The sequence below is a fragment of the Harmonia axyridis genome, chromosome 3, assembly GCF_914767665.1.
Source record: "Harmonia axyridis chromosome 3, icHarAxyr1.1, whole genome shotgun sequence".
Classification (NCBI taxonomy): Eukaryota; Metazoa; Arthropoda; class Insecta; order Coleoptera; family Coccinellidae; genus Harmonia; species Harmonia axyridis.
In genome coordinates, this window is record NC_059503.1 from 15,316,337 (window position 1) to 15,341,122 (window position 24,786).

A 24,786-nucleotide genomic window follows, 5' to 3' on the forward strand; every position below is an offset into this window, starting at 1 on the left:
ACTTTTTCGTAAACCCAATATCAATTGGGATACAGTCGATTAAAATAATAGTCCAAGATAATAATTATTATGATTGTATATATGTAATGTTAGGGTTCTTCGGACCTCCTCAAGTTAGCACAAGGTCCTCGTGTTGGATTACTCGACAGGGTCATCCCACAACACCCCCGAACAATCTGTAGAAGTTTCATTGAGTTCGGAATTTTTTCCAGCAGACCCCACTTTTTAGCTTTGTGTACTGGACTATAATTTTCATCGACTGTATCTCAATTGATATTAGGTTTACGAAGAAGTTTGTGGATACAAAATTGTAAAGAATTTAATGTTCTACAACTTTAAAAATAAACGTGTTTGTCGAAAACTATTTAATTTAGACGTTATGAGCAAAAAAACGGAAAAATGTCCGGAAATGGTGAGGTTCTTCGGCCCTCCTCAAGTAAGCACAGAGTCCTCGTGTTGGATAGCTTGACAGAGTCATTCCACACCAACCCTGAACAACCTGTAGAAGTTTCATGAAGTTCGGAAGTCTTTAACCTATTTTGTATTTGTCTACTGGACTAGGAATCACAGTTGAAAAATGAGAAAATCACTGACATGAAATCAGAATCTTGTCTTGTTTCATAATACATTAGTTGATTATTATTGCAAAGGGGAATTTTTGTATCATTCTATGGGCATTTCAAAAGGATTATTTATTGTATCGTGTACTAGTTTTACTGAAAATGTGTATCAATTATTTTGAACTAAGGGTAAACTTTTGAGCTGAAATTTTTTCTGATATATTTCAATTTCCAAGTATGCGTAAAATTAAATTCGAATCCATATTCCAGAAAGATTTGATGAGTTCAAGAAGAATTGGAAAAAATATTCATAACAATCTACAATGATATAATTCCCATTGGGAAAAAATATAAGAATATTCATAAAAATGTCTAGATAAATTTTGATGCTATAAAGTTTATGTTACGAAACCAAACTTTAAATACGAAATTCAAAATTATATCTCACCTATTCGAAAGAAAATCCAAACTTCTCAGTGAAACACGTGCACATACATCTCATAACTTTTCAACTTTTCTAAGAAAAATGTCTCAAACATCTTGCTGAAGCTTCAGGCATGAATAAACACTCATTAGCGAAGTTATCAGAGAGAAGATTTAATTAGTCGCCAAGAACTAATCTTCGAATCACAGTTCCATTCGATTAAATCGAATGCGTCTCGAAACACAAATTGAATTCAGACGACATTATCACAAGATTGTGTTATGCCCATATTTGATTAATGTGGGAAATGGAACAAGAAGAAATTAGAGAACAGGGAGCCGAGCTCACTAATTAATGTCTTACTCTTAGTTTCAGTTACGTCCTTCGTTATTGAGTCAAACGTCCTTTGTGATGAGCATGATAACATAATAATGATTTTACTCAGCTTGAAGTCGTCATATTGTACACATAATTCCATCTGCATATTTTGATTTTTGAATCAAAATTATCAGTTTATTGAACTACATTAGTTTATTATTCGAATGTGAAGGTACACTTCAATAAATGCGTAGATACTGAGTTTCCAATTTTTAAAAACTATAATCTTTTTTTTTAGAATCTTCATTATCGAAGATTTTCATCTACTAATAATATACAGGGTCCTGTGAGAATGTAGGGGTGCTTTATATCTCTAGTTGGGAAAGAGCAGGCTCATAGGGCGTTCAGTTTTTCCTTGGCGAATTGTTTTTACTTTCTAGGTTTCTACATGAAAAATATAAGATACCTTCTTCATACCAATCCTTACTTCAAAAATTATGTCAGCATATTTCGAAATATTCTGTTAATAAAAATTAATGGGATTTTTCCTATTCCGAATTGGACACTCTGTACAGTGCATCCCATTTTGGGTGAGACAGCCAGGTTTCTCGCTTGTTATTCAAGATAGAGCCTTGCGGTTTTCACGTTCCTCTCCTACATTTTCGTGAAACTCAAGTTGGTCTAATCAGATTTTGCATAACTGTTTCCGTTCAAGAGATATCTACAGGGCGATTTTGGAAATTGATACTTTTCGGACCCCTTCTGTATCTCCGAAGTTATTAGAAATAATGCTGAGGTAAAAGCTACGTCTGAATCAGAATTCTGCGTAGAATCCAGTGGCGTACTCAATTTTTTTCGGGGTATGGTTTTGAAGATTCAACACAAACCTGTATTTTTTTTAAAAAATAAAATAATAAAAAATAACGAATTCAACGAAGTAATGATATATAAGGTGTTCCATTGAAAAAAATATAGGTTTGTGTTGAATCTTCAAAACCATACCCCGAAAAAAAAATTGAGTACGCCACTGGATTCTACGCAGAATTCTGATTCAGACGTAGTTTTTACCTCTGCATTATTTCTAATAACTTCGGAGATAAAGGAGGGTCCGAAAAGTATCAATTTCCAAAATCGCCCGGTATCTCTTGAAGGGAAACAGTTATGCAAAATCTGATTAGACCAACTTGAGTTTCACGAAAAAGTAGGACAGGAACGTGAAAACCGCAAGGCTCTATCTTAAATAACAAGCGAGAAAACTGGCTGTCTCACCCAAAATGGGATGCACTGTACATTACCTATCCTTAAGATGTGCAAATATAGGCCCTACCAATTTAGTGTACTCATTGAGTACCATAATGCTGAAATCTACTGATTTTTACTGAAACAGTTTTTCGCAAAATGATAATTATTCATATTTCTTATACTATAGATATAGCCCTTCCGCTAAGAATACAGGTATGTAGGTATACAAAATCACAACCTAAACAGGACCATCTAGAGCAAAAATCACAAGAATAAGACCCCCCTCGAAATCGCCTCGAAGCCCCAGGAAAACTTCCAAACCTTCGATTTTCCTCGCGGTTTTCGAGTTTTTCGAGGTGTTGCAGATTATTTTAACATTCAAGTCTCATTTCTCCGTGGGCAATTTGAGGTTTGAAAACATATAATTTCATCCAACATTTCGAGAAAGTTATATTTGAAAACTACGGAATGTGTCACATATGTACCTACTGTGTTGAGCATGAAGTATTGTGTCGAATTGTGCTGAATTGAATTTTGCAGAATTCAACTCCATAGGGAAAAAAAGGAATGAGATTTAAATAACATTATCTTCTTTGTTCGAAAAAAGAATTTCAAATAGTATCGGAAATTTGAAGCTGCTGCAATTACAGTCTTGGAATTATAAGAATTTATTTCGTGATAGAATTAACTGGTTCATTTAAAGAATTGTTGTGGAATACATTATAGGCTATTATGGTTATTAATTTTAACATCTAGTGAAATGACAAAAAAAAATGTTTATTCCTTGAAGCGTTTACCAATATTGGGATTTTTGCTTGCCATCAATTCACGATGTGTCATTCTATTGTAATTTAAGTTCGACACTTTTATTTGATTTTTCAAATTAGTTTGGTTGAATGACTCAAATAATATAACAGTATATTATACCATGCAAAAACTACAGTTTTTATAAATCGAACACAAAATTCAAAAAGGGAGATTATTTTGACACATTGATATATTGAGGTCAAATTCCTCTAATTTATTATTCCTCCACAAAACTTAATGTTTTTATTTTATTTTTCCAATAAGTTTGGTTGAATAACTCAAATGAAATAACAGTATGTTATACCATGCAAAAACTAAAGTTTTTATAACACAAAATTCAAAAAGTGAGATTATTTTGACAACCAATTGTTGAGGTAAAATTATTTCTCTAATTTATTATTCCTCCACGTGTAGGAAACCATCAAATCCAACTTAATGTTTTTTTTGTACAATAATTCCGTACAGGGATCTAAAAGAACCGTTACCTACAGGGGTTCTTTAATTCCCTCGAATTAGAGTCATCTGGGACGATTTAACTCTCACAATCTACGTTTCCACAGGGAAATGTAGGAAGGTATTCGTAAAAATGAGTTGCCCTAATCTTCTTTATTCGAAAGAGGATTCCATGTTCTATTGGAATTTGAAGCTACTCCAATTTCTGTCCGCGAAATTGTCCCAAGCTTGTCTCAGAGGACATATTCTTTCGTATTAAAATATAAGTAGTTGAAAGGAAATGTGAGTTAGTATATTGCCGTATATTTGAAGTGATTTCTGAAGTAGGAAAATATGAGTTGGGCTCCCAGGATTTAATTTTGAATTTGTTGCTATGAGCTCCATAAAATTACAACTAATGGTGGCCAAAAAGGTTATTTCCTATTAAACTTTAACTACAGTTGCAAAATGGCGAATGCACGTAATGTTTCATCAAGTTATTAAAATCTGCTACTAAAATGTAATATGCGAGGGGTAAATTGATTTATCATTACGAATGATAAACTTTTGCAATCGTTCGAAAAAAAGTCACTTCCACTGTTCCTAGTTCACGTTTTTCAGTGATCAAAATTTAAATATAGATTGAAAAACATTACATAGGCGTACGACTTCGCTTCTGTCGTTTTTTTTTCCGAAATTCGAGGCTTTATTGTAAGGAGCTGAAACATTTATGATTCGAAGTATTGTCCATCGCTGGTAACTACTTTATCCCATCCTTCAGGCATCGTACGAATCCCGCGTTGAGAAAACTGGTCATCTTTTGAAGCGATTCACGAATCGATCCCATTTTTTATTTCTTCCTAAAACCGGAAGTGCCAGTCCATGTGCCATTGATCAAAACAAATGATAGTCCGAGGGAGCAACGATGGGGTAGGAGTTCCCATTTCAGAGTTTCCAAGTATGTCTTGACCACTTTCGCAACATGGGGTCGAGCATTGTCATGCTGTAAAATCACTTTATCATGTCTTTCGTTGTATTGCGGCCGTTTGTCTTTCAATGCTCGGCTCAAACGTATTAACTGCGTTCGATAACGAACACCTGTGATTGTCTCAGTCGGTTTTAACAACTCATAATACGCTATGCCCAGCTGGTCCCACCAAATACTGACCTTGGAACCGTGAATATTCGGTTTGGCCCTCGACGTGGAAGCATGGCCGGGATATTTTCCATTGTTTTCTGCGATTGGGATTATTGCAACGAAACCATTTTTCGTCTCTAGTCACAATGCGATGCAGAAATCCCTTCCCCCTTTGCCTTACGAGCAAACAAACGCCGTTCAACATATTTCGGCTTCAATTCATACGGCAACCAATTTCCTTGTTTCTGAATCATTCCCATGACTTTCAGGCGTTTTGAAACGGCTTGTTGCGTCACTTCCAATGATCCTGCCAATTCCTGTTACGTTTGACACGAGTCTTGATCGAGTACTGCCTCCAATTCTGCATCTTCGAAAACCTTCTCTCTTCCACCGCCATGCGGATCTTCGACGTCGAAATGACAGTTCTTGAAGCGTTGAAACCACTCTCGGCACGTTCTTTGACTAATATCGGCCTCACCATAGGTATTTGAGAGCATTCGATGAGCCTCAGCCGCAAATTTCTTCATATTAAGCAGAAAATTAAAACTTCCGCAAATGACGAGAATTTATTTTCGATAATATTGTTTCTCTATTTCAGTATCGTAATGAGTTCATTACAGTTCTAAAAACAGTGCTGTAATGAACTCATTACAGCATTGTTTTCAGTTATATTTTTCGTTTTGTGGTTGTTTATACAGACGTCAGACTTCCAATCCTATCAAAATTCAACACACGTCAATTATTGTCAATATAATATAATTTGGATTAAGTGAAAAGATTTGCGATATTATTCGCAATTTCTCTCAATTCTGTTGGTGTTAAATGGATTTTGTCAAACGTAATTCACGAATTCAATGCGTAATTATAATTTTTTTCAAAATTCGAAACATACGATTCAAATTGAAATTCCGTAATCTGTCAATTTTCGTCACACCAACTGCCAAGATACAATACAAATGTCACTAGGATATATGATCTGAATTTTTCATTGAATTTCGATATTTCACAAAAGTTGACTGAAATAGAGAAAATATCGTCTAATACTCGTTGCAGAAGGCAATTCCAACACTCATGCGTTCCAAAACTCGCTCCTTCGTCACTCGTTTTCGAATTTCGCATTCGTGTTGGAATAGGAGCCAATTCTGCAACTTGTTTTAGAATATACTATAATTTAACTGATAAAGAATGTTACGCGTTACTTTATGAGCACACACAAACCTATTGTATTGTATTGTACCAATTGGAATCAACATGTGATACATTTTTGGAATCAGCTCAGCTAAAGTAATCAGAAAATTGAGACAAAATTGGGGTGTTCCATTTGAAAAAATGACGGTGACGTCATTACTCGAAAGTTATTCATCCTGTGTATTAGATTATTATTTTGAAATACGGTAAATTAAAATCAAAAATCGACGTGTTTCAGGATTATTTCTCAAAATAGTCTGTTTAGCTAAAAATGAATTTGTTCCATACTTTACGGACACAGTGTATATGTATAATATACGAACGGCCCAATTGGTAAAATGATAATGTATAATATCATTTTACCAATTGGGCCGTTCGGATTATAGGCTACTTCGCATTATCCGGGGTTCGGATTATCTTTACATTACTGTACTCATTTAATGGAATAATGAATATTTTTCCTGAATATCACCTTGTTTCAGATCGTAGGCAACTAAAGCTGTAAGATGACCGTCTTGAACGAGTGGGTGGCTGGCTCACGTGTTGGAAGCTGGGTGCAGCGATGCCGGGAGTCTCGCCGCCTCGTTCTAGCCATCGTCGCCATCGCCCTGCTGCTCGATAATATGCTTCTCACCACGGTCGGTAAGTATCGTAAACATTTTTCAACGACACAGGTTAGGTTAGGTTAAGTTATTTGTGTCGAATTGATTTGGACATAAAAGAATAATTTCCTTATTGATATAATATCAATACAGGGTGGTCCAGATTTTAGTGCAATAACTTTGATTTCATGAAAGAAAAAAGTTCACAAACATATATCCTAACACATCGGCACAAAATGTTTCAAATATTGTGTGAAAAATTTTGATCAGAATTTCCCTATAACTTTTATTTTCCAAATTAAACCCGTATTTTTTATGATGCGTTGGATTCTGCATGAAAAATTAATTATGTATAGTTTCAATTTCAATTTTCAATTTATTCATGGTGTTCTAACAAGTTTGTGCTCCTAAATTCAATAATTTATGAGTTATTCAGGATTTTCGAATGTATGTCTTACGAAGAGTCCAATTCATTACAATAAGTCAATAATCTGTTTTCAAAGAGGTTAAAGTATTCTAATAATTCATAAGTGATAGATCTAATTATTAGTCGGTATTTATGTTATGAAACAGATTTTATGAATTTCACTGTACGTACAACGTTCATTCAGAAAATCCTAAATACTCGTAACTCAGAAATTATTGAATTTAGGAACATATGAACACTATCATTTTTTTTCTTCACAGAATCCAAGACAATCATAAAAAATTGGGTTGTAATTTGAAAAACAAAAGTTATCGTCTTATTCTGATCACAATTTTGTACACAATATTTAAAACACCCTGTGACGAGTTTTTCAGAATTCAGATGATGCAATTTTCAAAAATTAAGCGAAAATGCTCAGGTCTATTAATATAATAATCCTTATATGTTATACCATAATCCCAATATTTAGATTTAAAATTCGCCCTCTTCTCCAGAAACGTCTAATAGGCACTGGAATTGGGATACTATATGTATCCTTCTTTTTTCAATTTCATCTGCCTGTGAAAATGAAAAAAAAATCAGTGAAAATTGTGTCGGGTTGATATATCATTCGGTGCTGCAAATGCTGTAAAATCGAGTCTGAACTTAATACAACTACTTAACCCTATTTCCTCCTGCAAAAAATATTCCATTCGTTAACAATTGGAGTGTATATAAAAAGTTCAATTTCAACCAATTCATTTCAACATCACTATGCATTTCGATTTCCCGTTTTGCGGAGAAAATCTATGGCGATTTAGGTCAAGTTCAGTTATTTAAAGCGAATCTGCCTCTCCAGCATGTCATCACACAAATAAATGATTGCGCTCAAATGAGACAATATATGAGAGGATTCACACAGAAGAGTAAATATGGTTCTGACGTTCAATGATGTCAATCTCATTCAAAAGGATGATTGGGACAGAATGAATTTTATCTCATATCCAATAAAGACCGTATGTAAACTGATATTGGATTTTGGTGGCAATTTGAATAACTTCGAAACATTCCAGCCAACTCATAATTTGTTAGTTTGCAAATTGCTTTTGAGCGCTCGTTCACCTAACAGATCATTTCGTTAGAATGTTTGTGATTTTCGAATTTTGAGCGAAAGATAAGGCTGGATTCACTGATGATCAATCTGTCCTCAAATTCAATTATGCAAATATTATATAATTTTGTCATTAATATGACTAGAAAAACAGTAGTTGAATTAATAGATATATACAGTGGACTCTCGATAAGTCGAACATCGGTAAGTCGAACTCTTTGATAAGTCGAACTGTTTCTCCAGTCCCGATTCCTGCGTATCTTACCCTATGTAATTTCACCTCAATGAGTCGAACAGTGTTCTTGGGACTAAAGAGACTAATAGATGAGTCGAACTGCTGGAAGGGCTCCGCGGAAATCTCCACCTCTATGAGTCGTACTCCTGACCACCATCGCCTCAATGAGTCGAACTTTTTGATCTCACGAATGAAAGCGAAAAGGATTCGTTACGCAAACCAATCACCACAAGTGGCAGCCATCATAATGTGTTCTTCAACCGCTCAGGAGTCGAGGGACATTAGTTCAATTCATTCCTTATTTGTTTATGAAGCCATCGTGTGCCAAGAGCGTTATAAGTCATGGCTCCGCGAAAACTCAAAATTTTATCAGTAGCAGATAAACTGGAACTCATTCGGGAAGTAGAGAAAGGCGAAAAAAGTAAAAGCCTCATCGCTATCCAGTTCGGAATTCCTAAATCTACCCTGTCAACCATCATCAAAAACAAAATGAAAGTCATCGCTTCCACTGCAGAAGGAAAATCAGTACACCGGTACCGTCAAAAATTGCCTCAGCACTCAGATGTTGAAAAATGTTTGATAAAGTGGTTCCAGGAAACGCGCAAAAACAATATTCCAGTAAATGGACCACTTCTTCAACAGAAAGCGAAGGAATTCGCATCTTCCCTAGGCCACGAATTTGCAGCGAGTAGTGGTTGGCTATCCAATTTTAAAAAAAGGTACGGAATTGCTGGAAGAACCTTGTCAGGCGAAAGTGCTAGCGTTAATGAAGACACTTGTGCTGAATGGCTAGCTCATCTATCGGATTTATTGGAAACGTACACATCCGATGAGATCTACAACGCAGACGAAACCGGGCTGTTTTACAGATGTTTACCCAACAAAATATTAGATTTCAAAAACACAGATTGTCATGGTGGTAAGGAAAGTAAAGAACGTTTAACTGTTTTGCTTGCTGTTAATATGAGCGGTTCAGTGAAACATGTACCATGCGTTATAGGCAAATCGCTGAAGCCCCGTTGTTTCAAAAATGTTAAAACCTTTCCTACAGAGTATACTGCGAATTCTAGAGCATGGATGACTGGAATTATTTTTAGAGAATGGTTGCAAAAGTGGGATAACGAGTTGACAAAAAAAAAGAAGAGGGCTCTTCTCTTCATAGACAATTGTCCAGCTCATAATCCCTTGCCTGTTCTTATATCGTTAAAAGTAGAGTTTCTACCACCGAACACGACATCGAAACTACAGCCCTTGGATTTGGGAATCATTAAAAATTTTAAGGTTAAATACCGTACTGAAGTAGTAAACCATGTGCTTCGACAAATACAGGAAAATCGTGCTGTAGTCCCAATAAATGTATTAGAAGCTCTACATTTCATCAAGAAGGCATGGGATGAAGTGAGCCCTCGAACAATTCAGAATTGTTTTTCTGCATGTGGATTCGACGTGATTACCACCGATGAATCAGACACAGCGCTGGAAAATTCAGAAGAAGTGGAAATTGATGGATGGGGAATCCTTTCATCTGTATTTGATGTGGATGCAAACTTTAACGAATTTGTGGAGGTGGATTGTGATCTACCGGTATGCTTTCCACCTACAGATGAAAGCATCGTACGTGAAGTGTTAGGAAGGGAAGAAGAAGACGATGCAGGTTTGGACAATTTGGAGGACCCTGAAATTGAGCCACCTACACCACCAACTGTTCAAGAAGCTAGACAAGCTATCGATACGATCAGATGTTTTCTGGAAAGTTCTGAAGATATCGAATACGACATTTTCAGGAAACTAAATGAAATATCTTCGGTCGTTTCCAAATTGGAAAAAAAAACGTTTAAAGCAAATGAAAATTAACGATTTTTTTAAACCCGTATGAATTTTATGAAGATATGTGATTAGAATATGTACAATGTATGTATACATATTTTTCATTAAATGTAAAATACATATACGCTTGCTTCTCATTGACTAACGATGATCAATATGTATTACCTCGAGTTTTTCCCTCAATGAGTCGAACTCCCACCTCAATAACTCGAACGTTTGGTGAGCCGAACTATAGATAAGTCGAACAGTTTTATGTGGTCCCTGGGAGTTCGACTTATCGAGAGTCCACTGTATTTTCATTAGGTATAAAAAATCGTAAGACATAATAACTTTTTTGGCTTATGGTAGTGTTTTTTTTTTCAGATTCTATAACGTGAACTTTAAAAATTTCAAGCTGAATTAATAAATAATTTCTCCGACCGATTTCAAAGGCTCATTCTCGAAAATGTTGAAACAGAAATATACGTTAGGACATATTTTATATGTATAATTTGCAGTGTTTTTTCGATTTTCAGATCGATATGATCACTGATGTTAATTTGATCTTATTATTATCAATGTTATTTTCTGGAATACGAATATCCTCTGATGTTTTAATTCGCAGCCCCTCATTTTCTGTGAAAACTTCAGACAAAATTCCGAATGAGGATTCTTGGCGAGTAAGTAACTTGAAAGGGTCGCCTTCAAGTTATTTGAATTAGGGGAATTTTAACTCAAATTCGCTAATTTCAAATTATCGGCAGGTGTTTTTAATCTCCCGAATTCGTTCCCTTGTTTAAAATGGAAGGTAGGGGAGTTTCTCACAAATTGGAATATTTTCTTGATTGTTGAGTATTTCATTCTGAATGAAGATGGAATCGAAGTGTGAAAGAATAAGGAATGGCTGAATGAAAAAAATTGATGAAATTACTGACGTGAAATCTTAGCTTTTGAGCGTCCATTTTCATCTTTGGAGACCACATAACAGTATATATGTGGTCTCCGAAGGTGCAATTGGTGAGTTAATGAATGAGCGCTCAAAATTCAAGACTTTAAGTCAGTGATTTTCTAATTTTTCTCGATATTCAATATTTAGAAGAAGAAGAAAATTCAGTTTTTACCTAATAAATTATGCTACTATAGTTCTGAAGACGCTACCAACAGGTTATTCTGCATTAAGTTTGACATGCTCATGATGTGAAATACTTTACATATGTATAGGTACATATTCAAAAGCGAATTGTATTTTTCTGAAGAGAAAACTCAAATTGAATCAATCTCCTTAACTTTTGACGAGTAGTTTATTTGAAATTATTTGCGAGTTTCTCGCGAATGCCAAGGAGAATATTTTTTATAATTAACTATACTTTGTGACATGAAATATGCAATACCAAGAAGGCTTTGAAGTTTTTCGTCCAAACTTGGCAGAAATTTTCAACTAAGCAAAAGTTGATCAAAATTCCAAAGAAATCAGATGAAATTTCAAGGCAATTTTTATTGATAATGTCTTAGACCACCCCTATTAGCTTGACACTCCCTCACTCTTCTTGGCATGGATTCCCCTAGGTGATCGATTCCCTTCTTATTGCATTCCAGGCAATCTGAAATTCATGCCAAAGAGCTTCTAGTGTTTGTGAAGGATTGGCTAATTGCTTCAGTCCTCTTCCATGATGTCCTACACATATTCGATAGGCGAATTTTTGGGAGATATTGACTATAGTTTTTTCAAATCGCCTTGCAATGGGGACTGGCATTATACTGTTGAAAAATTGGAATCTCCAGCACCTGAAATAACTTCATTAACATATCGATGGGCATTTATATTGCCTCAGATCAATATAAATTGAGAACTGCTTTCATAAACAACAGCATCCCTTAGCATACACTGAAAGTCACGGAAACCGTCATGGAGTAATACTTTCCTTCAAACTAATGCATGTGACAAGGAAATTTGGCGTTCGGAATGGAGTTCTTGTAATGTCCTCACTAAAGGTGTAATCGTTGATCCAGGTTGCAATGTTCCTAGGAAAATAGGGTGTATTTTAAATCGACTTAGGACTGGCCATGATCCCACTATGTGACTGTGGTGTAGAAGATACCATTGACCACTTGGTGAATGTCCAAATTGTCCAATTTATAAATTTCATGTTGGTTTCCAAGCTTTCCATTTAGTTTCTCAAAACATTAAACTAGTTAAATATTTCTACAAAGTTGGTTCCAACGACATCTTAGTGTTTAATTTTTTATCTTACAGAAAATATTACCAAGAAAATATTCAAACCTCTTTGCCTAAGTAAAAACAACAAGGATTTCCCTATGAAATTTTCATTTATTATTGAATTCATCTATTATCATTAACAATTTGTTAAACGAAGGGTTTGTAGAACTAGCAATGTAATTTCAGTTGGTAGAATCTTTTCTATACGAACAAGTTCACGGAATCCACAGAAGTTTGAATGAGAAACCTAGCTACCGAAAATACCTCTAAGTTCTTGAACGATTTTCCATTCGATGGAAGTTTACTCCACTTTCTTGACTGGAGCTGAAGCTCTGTCTGTACAGCTGTTGAACAGCTTAAATCATAATGCTCTGTGGCCCTTATTGAAACTGATTTTCTGAGAGGAAAACCCCTGCTAGTATTCGACGATGGCTGAATTAACTTGTCTGAAAATTAGAGTGAACGGAAATTATGTACCCTTTAAAAGACAGCCGGGCGAAGTGTTTGAAAACTTGTCAATTCTAATCACTTTTGGTTCGGAAAGGATTTCAGAAATGAATGGAACAGAAAATGCATGATGATGCTTGCGTTCTTTGACATCCTACATACATATATCCACATGATCTTCATTTATTTTTCAGCGCTGGTTTCTTTTCGTCACAAAATCAATAATTCTCTAATATTTATGTTGATAGCGTCATCGAAACTATAGGAAATTGGAGAAGTATATCGAAAAAAAACCTAATATTTCTATTCCTGTGACAACATATCCTACATAATTGAAATTTGATATAATCCAGAGCGACACTTAACATCCCCAGGAAATCGGGGTACCATATTCAGTACGCTCGTAGCTGTAACCTTGTAAATACATAACTTGTACAGCCAAATTCAATATATTAGTTAAGAAATCCGGTGTTTCATTATTCCAATTTAATAGAATTACAGTTGATCGATTCAACCAAAAACAATATGCTTATAAAGAATTGCAAACCTCCTACAAAAATTCTTGGTGATATTATCATCAGAGCACTGATATGTCAGGAGATCCCGTACATTCATATTAAGTATAAAGTCAAATATCGCTATATCGAAGCTAAGTAGAATAGGTTTGACACATTGTAATTTGAAATTATCGATCTCATACATGATCATTCTATTACTTATACAGGGTTTTCCAATAAGAAGTTTCAATTTGAATGGCGCACTATCTGGACAACTGTCACTTTTGAAGCTATAATCTTTTGACATTTGACAAAAAGAAACACACCATTACTGAAAATGGAAATTGTTGAAACTCACTAAAAAACGGTGAAAATTTTACTGAACTAAAGCACTTTTGGGTCGTCGTAAAGCACCTTCTTGGCCGGTGAAACTTGTAGAAAATTTTGAGCAGTTGGAACAAGGTAGTGATGTGAAGAATCGAAAACGTAGGCGTCGCTCAAGAACAACTCAGATTCAACACCTTTAGACTTTTTTTTTGGAGCAACGTGAAAGATAAGATCTATCTAATCTTCAAGACCTTGAAGATTGAATTCGTGATGTTATCGAAGACATACAGACGCAACTGTGCGAATTGGTCGTGGAATTCTCATGAGAAGGATAAGGTGCAGCAACCTTAGACTTGGCGTCCATTTGGTTGATATCATTTTTCATCATTAATGGCATACCTTCCCTCATGGTTTCCCTCAACATATTCTCGTTTTTTTAATATCAGAATGAAACATTATCAAATTTGATAGGTTCACGATTGGTTCTTATCTTTGAGTTTAAGTTATGAATTACTGAGATTCTATTAGCCAAAAGGTAGAGTACAATAGAATATTCTAAAACAAGTTGCAGAATGGGCTCCTATTCCAACACGAATGCGAAAATCGAAAACCAGTGACGAAAGAGCGCATTTTCGAACGCATGTGTGTTGGAATTGCCTTCTGCAACGAGTATTAGACGATAATTTCTCTATTTCAGTCAAGTTTTGTGAGATATGGTCGAAAATCAATGAAAAATTCAGATTATACATCCTAGTGATTTTTGTATTGTATCTTGGCAATTGGTGTGACTGTGTGAAAATTGACAAATTACGGAATTTGAATCGTAAGTTTCGAATTTTGAAATAATTTATATTGACGCATCAAATTCGTGAATTATGTCTGACGGAATCGATTTAACACCATCAGAATTAAGAGAAATTACGAATAAATTATTGAGGGTGTTTTTTATTTAGAGCTATAGAACTTTAAACTGCAATAAAACAACGATGGATTATTCGATTGACATGAATTTTATTTATCCGCAAGATAATCTTGTGGCATTACATTTTAAATATGATTTTTGGCATATGACCGCCACGGCTGGCTCGGATGTAGTCCAATCTGGACGTCCAATTTTCGATGACATTTTCCAACATTTGTTGTCGTATATCGGCAATAACAGGGCGAATGTTGTCTTCCAAATGGTCAAGGGTTTGTGGCTCATCCGCATAGACCAATGACTTCACATAGCCTCACAGAAAGTAGTCTAGCGGTGTTAAATCACAAGATCTTGGAGGCCAATTTACAGGTCAAAAACGTGAAATTAGGTGGTCACCAAACGTGTCTTTCAATAAATCGATTGTGGCACGAGCTGTGTGACATGTTGCGCCGTCTTGTTGGAACCACAGCTCCTGGACATCATGGTTGTTCAATTCTGGAATGAAAAAGTTAGTAATCATGGCTCTATACCTATCACCATTGACTGTAACGTTCACCAGCCCATAAAGCGCACCAAACAGTCAGTTTTTCTGGATGTAACGGTGTTTCGACATTCACTTGAGGATTAGCTTCACTCCAAATGCGTCAGTTTTGTTTGTTGACGTAGCCATTTAACCAGAAGTGCGCTTCATCGCTAAACAAAATAAAATGGACGTAGTGCGCGATACGTATTCCGCACAGAACCATTATTTTTGAAATAAAATTGCACTATTTGCAAGCGTTGTTCAGGCGTGAGTCTATTCATGATAAATTGCCAAACCAAACTGAGAATAAATCACTTGACAGCTGTTAAATCGGTCGCCATCTTGAACAGTAATGCCAACTTAGAGTTATATACCTCGAAAAAAACACCCGTTATTATATTGACAATTGACGTGTGGTGAAGTTTGATAGGATCGGAAGTCAGTATAGACAACCACAAAACAAAAAATATAACTGAAAAAAATGCTTTAATGAGTTCATTACAGCACTCTTTTTAGAACTGTAATGAACTCATTACGATACTGAAATAGAGAATATAATAACTGGTGCAATGATTGAACTTAAGTGTTTTGTCACCAGATTGAAACCTTCTGAAGAAAAAAAATCAACCTTCACTCTCCTGATAGAAAACTCCGAACACCCAATCCTAGTTATCCCTCATTTAATACGTATCAATCGAAAATCACGAAGAAGCATCCCCCACGATATCGAAAACTCCCTATCCCAAGACAAGAAGTTCCGCTGAGCAAATATCAGGTCTTTGTGCCGGCTTAATTGCTTGCTGAAGGCATTGTACCGCCCCAGATTCAAGTTTTCTGTGGATGACACGAACTCAAAGCGTCGTTATCTCTTAGCGAGACGGAATAAAGGATTCAAGGAAAAACTTCAGAGGGACTCTCTCTGCTAATTGACTTGACTATATGGTCACAGTTAAGTAGCCGCTTCTTATAGGCTGGATCTAGGGCGATCTTGATCGAATGCTATGCTGGTCCATTGTTATCAAGAAGGCCAATTTTCGGTTTCATTAAGTTGCTTTATGCTAGACAAATCGTGTCTATTTGAATAGGGACAGTGGAAACACAGACAGATTCAGTAACCGGCATAGTGGATGATACTAGGTTTGATTCAGTTCTGTTGGTTGAGTTCATGCATAAAATTATGGGAGTTTCAAAGAGAATTGGGTTGAATATGATAATGATTATGATATTTAGCTGGTCATATTGTGGGCGAGTCGTTGTACAGAAGTTTATGGAATTCTCTAATTGTATTTTGATGTTGTTCCTGGAGCATGCATTCGAATGAAATAGGTAACTATTTCTGTTACTCTGTCGCCGACAACTCTTAGGTAATTCATAAACCTGAGCTTGTACCTTCATATTGCTTCTGCAGACTTCAAAAAATATGTCAATGGTTCAGTATTTACCTACTGAAAGAAATTTGATTTGAAATATTGAAGAATGAAGGTAAACAATTCCTGCTCCGGGTCATTAACAATTAAGTCAATAAATCCTGGCACATACAAGACACTTGCAGTGGTCTCCCGTGTTCGGCAGCTGTTTCAAAAAACATCAAAAAATTCCAAGAAAAGGTTTTGAGTGATATTGAACTGAAATTGCGTGAGATAGAGGTGAAGTTGAAGATATCAGAAAGAACTGCTGATCAAAAGCAACAATACATAGTCGATTCCAAAGAGGTGTTCAAGTGAATTAAACACTATTGAGTCAAAAATTGTCAGCTGAGTGAAAAGTAGTCTGTGAAAATAGTTCAAAGAGACCAAAATCTCAAACACAGTTGGCAAGGTTAAGACGTCAGTATTGAAACACTGATGGACGACAGACGAGAACTTCGTTTTAGTACAGCACTTGGAAACATCCTTGAACACTCTACTTACTCAACTGATCATCACCTCGTAACTTACTCCACCGAACTATCCTTTTCCCAGTTTTATGCATGGGTTACAAACACAAAGTCATATTGTACACCGTGAATTTCTTCTTCCTTTTCTTATTCTCTAAGTTGTATGCCTGCGCAATGGTATCATGGTGCATGCACACTAATTAGGGTAGGGGAAAGATATTCGCTATTGTATCTTTCTGAGAACCTTATGAATGAGAAAGTTGTATGCACAAGTACCACGAAAGACCATTATTACACTAAAGCAAGTACATTTATATTAAGTATTGTGATGACAATTTCGGATAGACACAGACATTATGTCTAATTGCTTTTTGTCACCAAAAGTATTTCGCCATGGTATATTTCATTCATGGATTGTCTCGACAAAAGTAAAAGATTGAATATTACATAAATTTACTGAATCGATGGAGTATAGGAATTGAAAAAGAACATACAAAAGAAAAAAATCTCTTTCACCAGGACAATGCTCCTTGTCCCAAATCCATGCTCGAGTACAACGATTTGCGTTTCTAACTGATTGACCACCCAACTTATTCTCCAGCTCTCTCCCACTGGGATTACTAGGTTTTTGCAGACCTCAAAAGAATGCCCCGAGGAGAGAAATTTAGCCTTGATGATGAAGTGATTGTCGAAGTTGAGTCCTATTTCGAATGCAATGTCGAATATTGCTACAGAAAAAGTATTGAAAAGTTAGAGGAGGGTACATGTAACAAATGTATTGACGAATAAAGTCGAAATTTTTAGGAAAAATGTGGATTTATGGTTAGCTAGGACCATAAATTATTTAGTGAGTGGGTTTGGCTCCATACAGTTGAAATTTTGCATTGGACTAATTGCTTGCTGAAAGCATTGTACCGCCCTTGATTTAAGTTTACTATATGGATGACAGGACCTCAAAGCATCGTTATCTGTTGCTGAATAAAGGATTCAAGCCAAAACTTCAGAGGGACTATCTGATAATTGACTTGACTATATGGTCACAGTTAAGTAACCACTTCTTAGGTTGTATGTAGGACTATCTTGATCGAATGTCCCACTGGTCTATTGTTATCAAGACGGCCAATTTTCGTTTCAATTAAGTTGCTTTATGCTTGACAAATCTATTTGAATAGGGACTGTTGAAACACAGGCAGATGCAGTAACCGGTCTGGTACTCGGTTAGATTAGATTACTGTAAGTGTACTTCATGCATAAATCGTTATATTTCCCGAATTATTCGTCACAGACTCCTCAAATAAAAACGCTTTGCAACTTCAAGTTCCGCTCCAAAACTTTGTGAGGTTTCAAGTGCGTAGCCCACGTCCAGAAGAAGTGGCAACTTCAGGAATATTATCAATATTTTCTTTGAAAATTTCAAATTTTTACCTATAATTTATGAAATAATGTACTGATCGCCGAACTGCAAGCTTTTTCGTAATCTACATAGACTAATCAATCAACAAAATGATACAATATTCCCATGAAGGACCTTTAATTTTTTTCAAAATTTTTTAAGGATGGAAAATTTTACGAAAATTTTTGAACATAAAATTTTTCAGGTGAGATCGAAATTCGGCTAATCAGAGATCGTCAATTATGGTTCACCGATTCTTCGTAGAGCTCCCAGTTTTGAGGAAATTTGAACTCGAAATTTGGGAAAAAATTGAATTTGCCTTTTAAAATCGTTATATCTCCTGAATTATTCGTCACAGACCTCTCAAATAGAAACGTTTTTCTAACTTCAAGTTCCGCTCTAAAACATAGTGAGATTTCAAGAGCTTAGCCCACGTCCAGAAGAATTGGCAGCTTTGGAAAATTATCAATTTTTCTTAGAAAATTTTAGATTTTTGCCTATAATTTATGAAATAATGTAATGATCGCCCAACCGCAAGCATTTTCGTAATCTACATAGTCGAATCGATCAATAAAATGATACAATATTCCCATGGAGGAACTTTTTATTTTTTTGAATTTTCTAAGGGTGGGGTATGGCAAATTTTACGAAAATTTTTGGACGAAAAATTTTTCAGGTAAGTTCGGAATTCGGCTAATCAGAGATCGTCAATTATGGCACCGCTCACAGATTCTTCGTAGAGCTCCCGGTTTTGAGGAAATTTGAACTCGAAATTTGGGAAAAAATTGAATTTGCCTGTAAAAATGGTTATATCTCCTGAATTATTCGTCACAAACCCCTCAAATGAACGTTTTTCTAACTTCAAGTTCCGCTCTAAAACATAGTGAGATTTCAAGTGCGTAGCCCACGTCCAGAAGAAGTGGCATCTTCGGGAAAATTATCAATTTTTTCTTTGAAAATTTTAGATTTTTGCCTATAATTTATGAAATAATGTAATGATCGCCCAACCGCAAGCATTATCGTAATCTACATAGTCGAATCGATCAATAAAATGATACAATATTTCCATGAAGGAACTTTTATTTTTTTTAATTTTCTAAGGGTGGGGTATGGAAAATTTTACGAAAATTTTTGGACGAAAAATTTTTCAGGTGAGATCGAAATTCGACTAATCAGAGATCGTCAATTATGGCACCGCTCACCGATTCTTCGTAGAACTCCCGGTTTTGAGGAAATTTGAACTCGAAATTTAGAAAAAAATTGAATTTGCCTGTAAAAATTGTTATATCTCCTGAATTATTCGTCACAGACCTCTCAAATAGGAACGTTTTTTTAACTTCAAGTTCCGCTCTAGAACATAGTGAGGTTTCAAGTGCTTAGCCCACGTCCAGAAGAATTGGCAGCTTCGGGAAAATTATCAATTTTTTCTTTGAAAATTTTAGATTTTTGCCTATAATTTATGAGATAATGTAATGATCGCCCAAACGCAAGCATTATCATAATCTACATAGTCGAATCAATCAATAAAATGATACAATATTCCCATGGAGGAACTTTTTATTTTTTTGAATTTTCTAAGGGTGGGGTATGGAAAATTTCACGAAAATTTTTGGACGAAAAATTTTTCATGTGAGATCGAAATTCGACTAATCAGAGATCTTCAATTATGGCACCGCTCACCGATTCTTCGTAGAGCTCCCGGTTTTGAGGAAATTTGAACTCGAAATTTGGAAAAAAATTGAATTTGCCTTTAAAAATGGTTATATCTCCTGAACTATTCGTCACAGACCTCTCAAATAAAAACGTTTTTCTAACTTCATGTTCCGCTCTGAAACATAGTGAAGTTTCAAGAGCTTAGCCCACGTCCAGAAGAATTGGCAGCTTCGGAAAATTATCAATTTTTTCTTTGAAAATTTTGGATTTTTGCCTATAATTTATGAAATAATGTAATGATCGCCCAACGGCAAGCATTTTCGTAATCTACATAGTCGTATCGATCAATAAAATGATACAATATTTCCATGAAGGAACTTTTATTTTTTTTTAATTTTTCAAGGGTGGGGTATGGAAAATTTTATGAAAATTTTCGGACAAAAAATTTTTCAGGTAAGATCGGAATTCGGCTAATCAGAGATCGTCAATTATGGCACCGCTCACCGATTCTTCGTAGAGCTCCCGGTTTTGAGGAAATTTGAACTCGAAATTTGGGAAAAATTGAATTTGCCTTTAAAAATCGTTATATCTCCTGAATTATTCGTCACAGACCCCTCAAATAGGAACGTTTTTCAAACTTCAAGCTCCGCTCTAAAACATAGTGAGATTTCAAGTGCATAGCCCACGTCCAGAAGAAGTGGCAGCTTCGGGAAAATTATCAATTTTTTCTTTGAAAATTTTAGATTTTTGCCTATAATTTATGAAATAATGTAATGATCTCCCAACTGCAAGTATTTTCGTAATCTACATAGTCGAATCGATCAATAAAATGATACAATATTCCTATGAGGGAACTTTTATTTTTTTTAAAATTTTCTAAGGGTTAGGTATGGAAAATTTCACGAAAATTTTCGGACGAAAAATTTTTCAGGTGAGATCGAAATTCGGATAATCAGAGATCGTCAATTATGGCATCGCTCACTGATTCTTGCTAGAGCTCCCGGTTTTGAGGAAATTTGAACTCGAAATTTGGGAAAAAATTGAATTTCCTCTAAAAATCGTTATATCTCCGGAATTATTCGTCACAGACCCCTCAAATAAAAACGTTTTTCAAACCTCAAGTTCCGCTCTAAGACATTGTGAGGTTTCAAGTGCGTAGCCACGTCCAGAAGAAGTGGCAGCTTCGGTAAAATTATCAATTTTTTCTTTGAAAATTTCAGATTTTTGCCTATAATTTATGAAATAATGTACTGATCGCCCAACTGCAAGCTTTTTCGTAATCGACATAGAAGTTCCATTCTCCAAGAAATCATACGACTTTCAAAGCAGAAAAGATTTGGATATAATAATTATGACTATATTCATCATGTCATATTCTCTGTATGTCGTTGTGATGTAGATGGAGAATTTAGATATTTGGCTGAGGTAACTTGTATAATAGCCTCCATATTGTTTCGAAAAACGAAAATATTTCATAAACTCGAATTTTAGTCCATGAAAATCCATTTTCTACTAATAATCTGAAGATGTTACCTAGTGTTTTAAGATAATAATAATATCTACTCTTAAAATGTCGGGAATAAAACTTTCCTTTTTGAATAAATACAGTAAGTATGTATGTAAAGTAAACATGACTGTTCGAAGATCTTCTAATCATTTCAAAACTACCAGTTAGATCTAGACGAAAATTTGCATTTCGATGTTTATCGTATAGTCAGAACCATAGAAAATTCAAGCAGAATATAAAAAAATCATATCTGACCAGTTGAAATTGAAATTTTATGTATTGATGAATAATTATAATTTTAATCTTCATTCGAAATTTGCTTTTGCATCTGACTCAGTAACTTTCTCGAATTTTAATTTGTTCATTACGTTTTCTTCATATTCTCGACTATTTACGACATGATGTGTATTCCGTCCAATATTTATCAAATACTCATTATATTATGATCTAGAAACACTTCTCCCAAAATTTTTGTTGTGATGTATGATCCAGAAAACCGAGTTTTTCGTTTATTTCTCTTTCGATCTCAACTGTGGACCTTTCCCATCAGCTAATGGATTATACAATTTTAAAATTCTAATTCCATATGGATTGAGAGTGGATGGCTCTCGGATAATTAGATTATCAAAAGTCAATTACCGCAGCAATTGTGAAAAGATTGATGATAAAATAAGTAATACTCATCATGAGTTTTATTATTCAACCTGGAAGGCGAATGCTATTAAGATGCTAGCAGTGATCCAATATTAAATCAAAGTTATAGCTATTCATAAATCGGAAATCCATTCATAGAAGCGAACGTAAAAGTTCGAATGATAGAGATAGAGAAGAAAATTGCATTTCTCATCCTGACAAAACAATGGAATATCTCGTAAATCATTTCTTTGGGTTTATTTTCTCCAATAAATGAATCTGCAGTCTGCAGAACTGTTCATGGTGAAAAAAGGTGTTCGATGCAAATACTAATGAAACACAACGTTTTTTGAGTATTTTCTTCAGAATAAATATTCCATGAACCAAGTCGGATGTGAAATTTCCCGCTGAATCTGAATCTGCTGTAAAAAATATAGGTTTGCATTTGAAATTTCAAATCCTTGATGATTTTTTCTCTAAGGCTTATAGTTCTCGAGATGCTTTCAGTGAGCATTGAATTTGGGACACCCTGTATAAGCTTGAATTCTTGAGATTAATATATCTAGCAATTTTCACAAGTACCTCTCTTAGAAAGAAAGTTAATACGAATTTGAATTGTGGATTGAATTGTATATTTACCGTTTCTAAAGAATGTAGTCTTCTTGGAACTTCTGCGTGTTTTTGTGTTTGGAATAGTCACTATTATATTGTATTTTGGTCAACTCATTAGTTCTGAAAACTACCAAAAAAGATTCTCCAGAAAATAACTCGAAGAAAGAATGTGGTCCAAACTATGAGAGTGACAAAATTATGACGAAAAGAAATAATTTCCTGCAATCCCAGGATACTGCTTCATCATATAGAATTTTATATCCTTAAGTAAAAACCAAATGCTATTAAATTTTTTCATTCATGTGTGGAAAACCTCAATATGACTGAAACGATGGAGAATCTGATCAATTAGGACACAAGAGAATATATTAATAACATTTTGAACAAATTTGCAGAAAATAACTCCAAGAAAGAATATAGTCCAAACTATGCAAGAATTATGACGAAAAGAAATAATTTCATGAAATCCCAAAAAACTCTTTCATCTTATGTTATTTTATACCTTGCAGTAAAAACCAAAAGCTACTGAATCTTTTCATTCAAGTGTCGAACATATTTGTGGAAAACCTCAATATGACTGTAAAACGATTTGGAATCTGATCGATTAGCACACAATATAATATCTTAATAACATTTTAAACAAATTTGCAGATATTTTCAGCAAATTTGAGTTATTCTTCGAAGAGAGAATGTAGTTCAAACTGTGAGAGAATTATGACGGAAATAAATGATTTCATGAATTCCCAGGAAACTGCTTCATCACATGGATTTTTATATCCTGCCGTAAAAACCAAAAGCTATTGAATTTTTCAAGTGGAGATAACATCAACCCACCGTCATTATCTTTTCTCAAGAGCATCCGTCGGAGGTATGACGTTAAAAGAGAATAAAATTCTATAATTTTATGTCACTTTATATTTCTTTGAAGAGCTAGGCCTTTTGTGTCCTAGAGCCACTTTTAGAGTGCTTTCCACACGAATGAATGCCTTTCCACTTCGTTGCTACCCCTCTATATTGGCCGACACTTTTATTTTCCGTAATTACCACCGAGTTCTTTTCAAATTACTCTTTTTGCGTAAGTTTTCCACGTTCTTCTGATCGGAAAACGTTTCGTGAAAAAGAATGTTTCGCGTCTCGCCAATTATTCTCATTTTGTTGCGACTCGATGTTTCGATGTTGGATGTAGCTGAGCTATCACAAAGATTGAACCTTTCATCTCGCTCGATTCTTGACGAATCTGATTTTGATGTTCTGTCATATTTAATAGCTCCAGAGCCCATGACGGACAGACCTTCCTCATTTTATTTAAGCTGAAAGTTTTGCTCTGCATGACTACACAGGTAAACAGTGGCGTACCCAGGCATAAGCCTTGGGGGGGAATAAAGAAAAAAAAATTCAAATTTTCCTTCTTATGAAGAAGTTTTGCAAGGAATTTTGCTTACTCATAATAAGATTGTGATATATAAGGTTGTTTCATATAATGGATATTCCTCCTGGGGGGGAATATATCCCCCTTATCCCCCCCCCCTTGGGTACGCCACTGGAGGTAAAGATGACCAGCAACTATAGAGTTTGGGTTGTGGTTACTTTAGCAGGTGAAAGGTAGTGAAGGTGTATATAATATTGGTGTACAACTTTGCTTACGCCGTTTTGCAATTGCAATAAGTGGTAGTCGAAATAAATAGATCGTAGATGTCGTACATAGATGTATCCTGTACATCCATGAAAACAAGCATAATTTATCTAAAAACTGTGAATATCACAAGTATGAAACAAGAAATGCAGGAATGTTCACAGCACCGTACCACAGAATAAATGCTGCTCAACTGAGTATCAACTATGAGGCTATCCAAGTATACAATAAGATCCCAGAACGATTAAAAATCATGGACAAAGGAAAATGAAAAACGAG

The 24,786-nt window shown here is 35.1% G+C and overlaps 1 protein-coding gene across 2 annotated transcripts in view; it reads left to right on the forward strand.

The window, feature by feature from the left end:
* Positions 1 to 24,786, forward strand: part of LOC123676218 (synaptic vesicular amine transporter) — a 66,512-nt gene that overhangs the window by 14,971 nt on the left and 26,755 nt on the right. For both annotated transcript variants that reach the window (XM_045611988.1, XM_045611989.1), the window contains exon 2: positions 6,592 to 6,751. In XM_045611988.1, coding sequence (XP_045467944.1) covers positions 6,616 to 6,751 — 136 coding nt within the window. In that variant the 5' untranslated portion in view covers positions 6,592 to 6,615. The remainder of the gene's footprint in view (positions 1 to 6,591; positions 6,752 to 24,786) is intronic.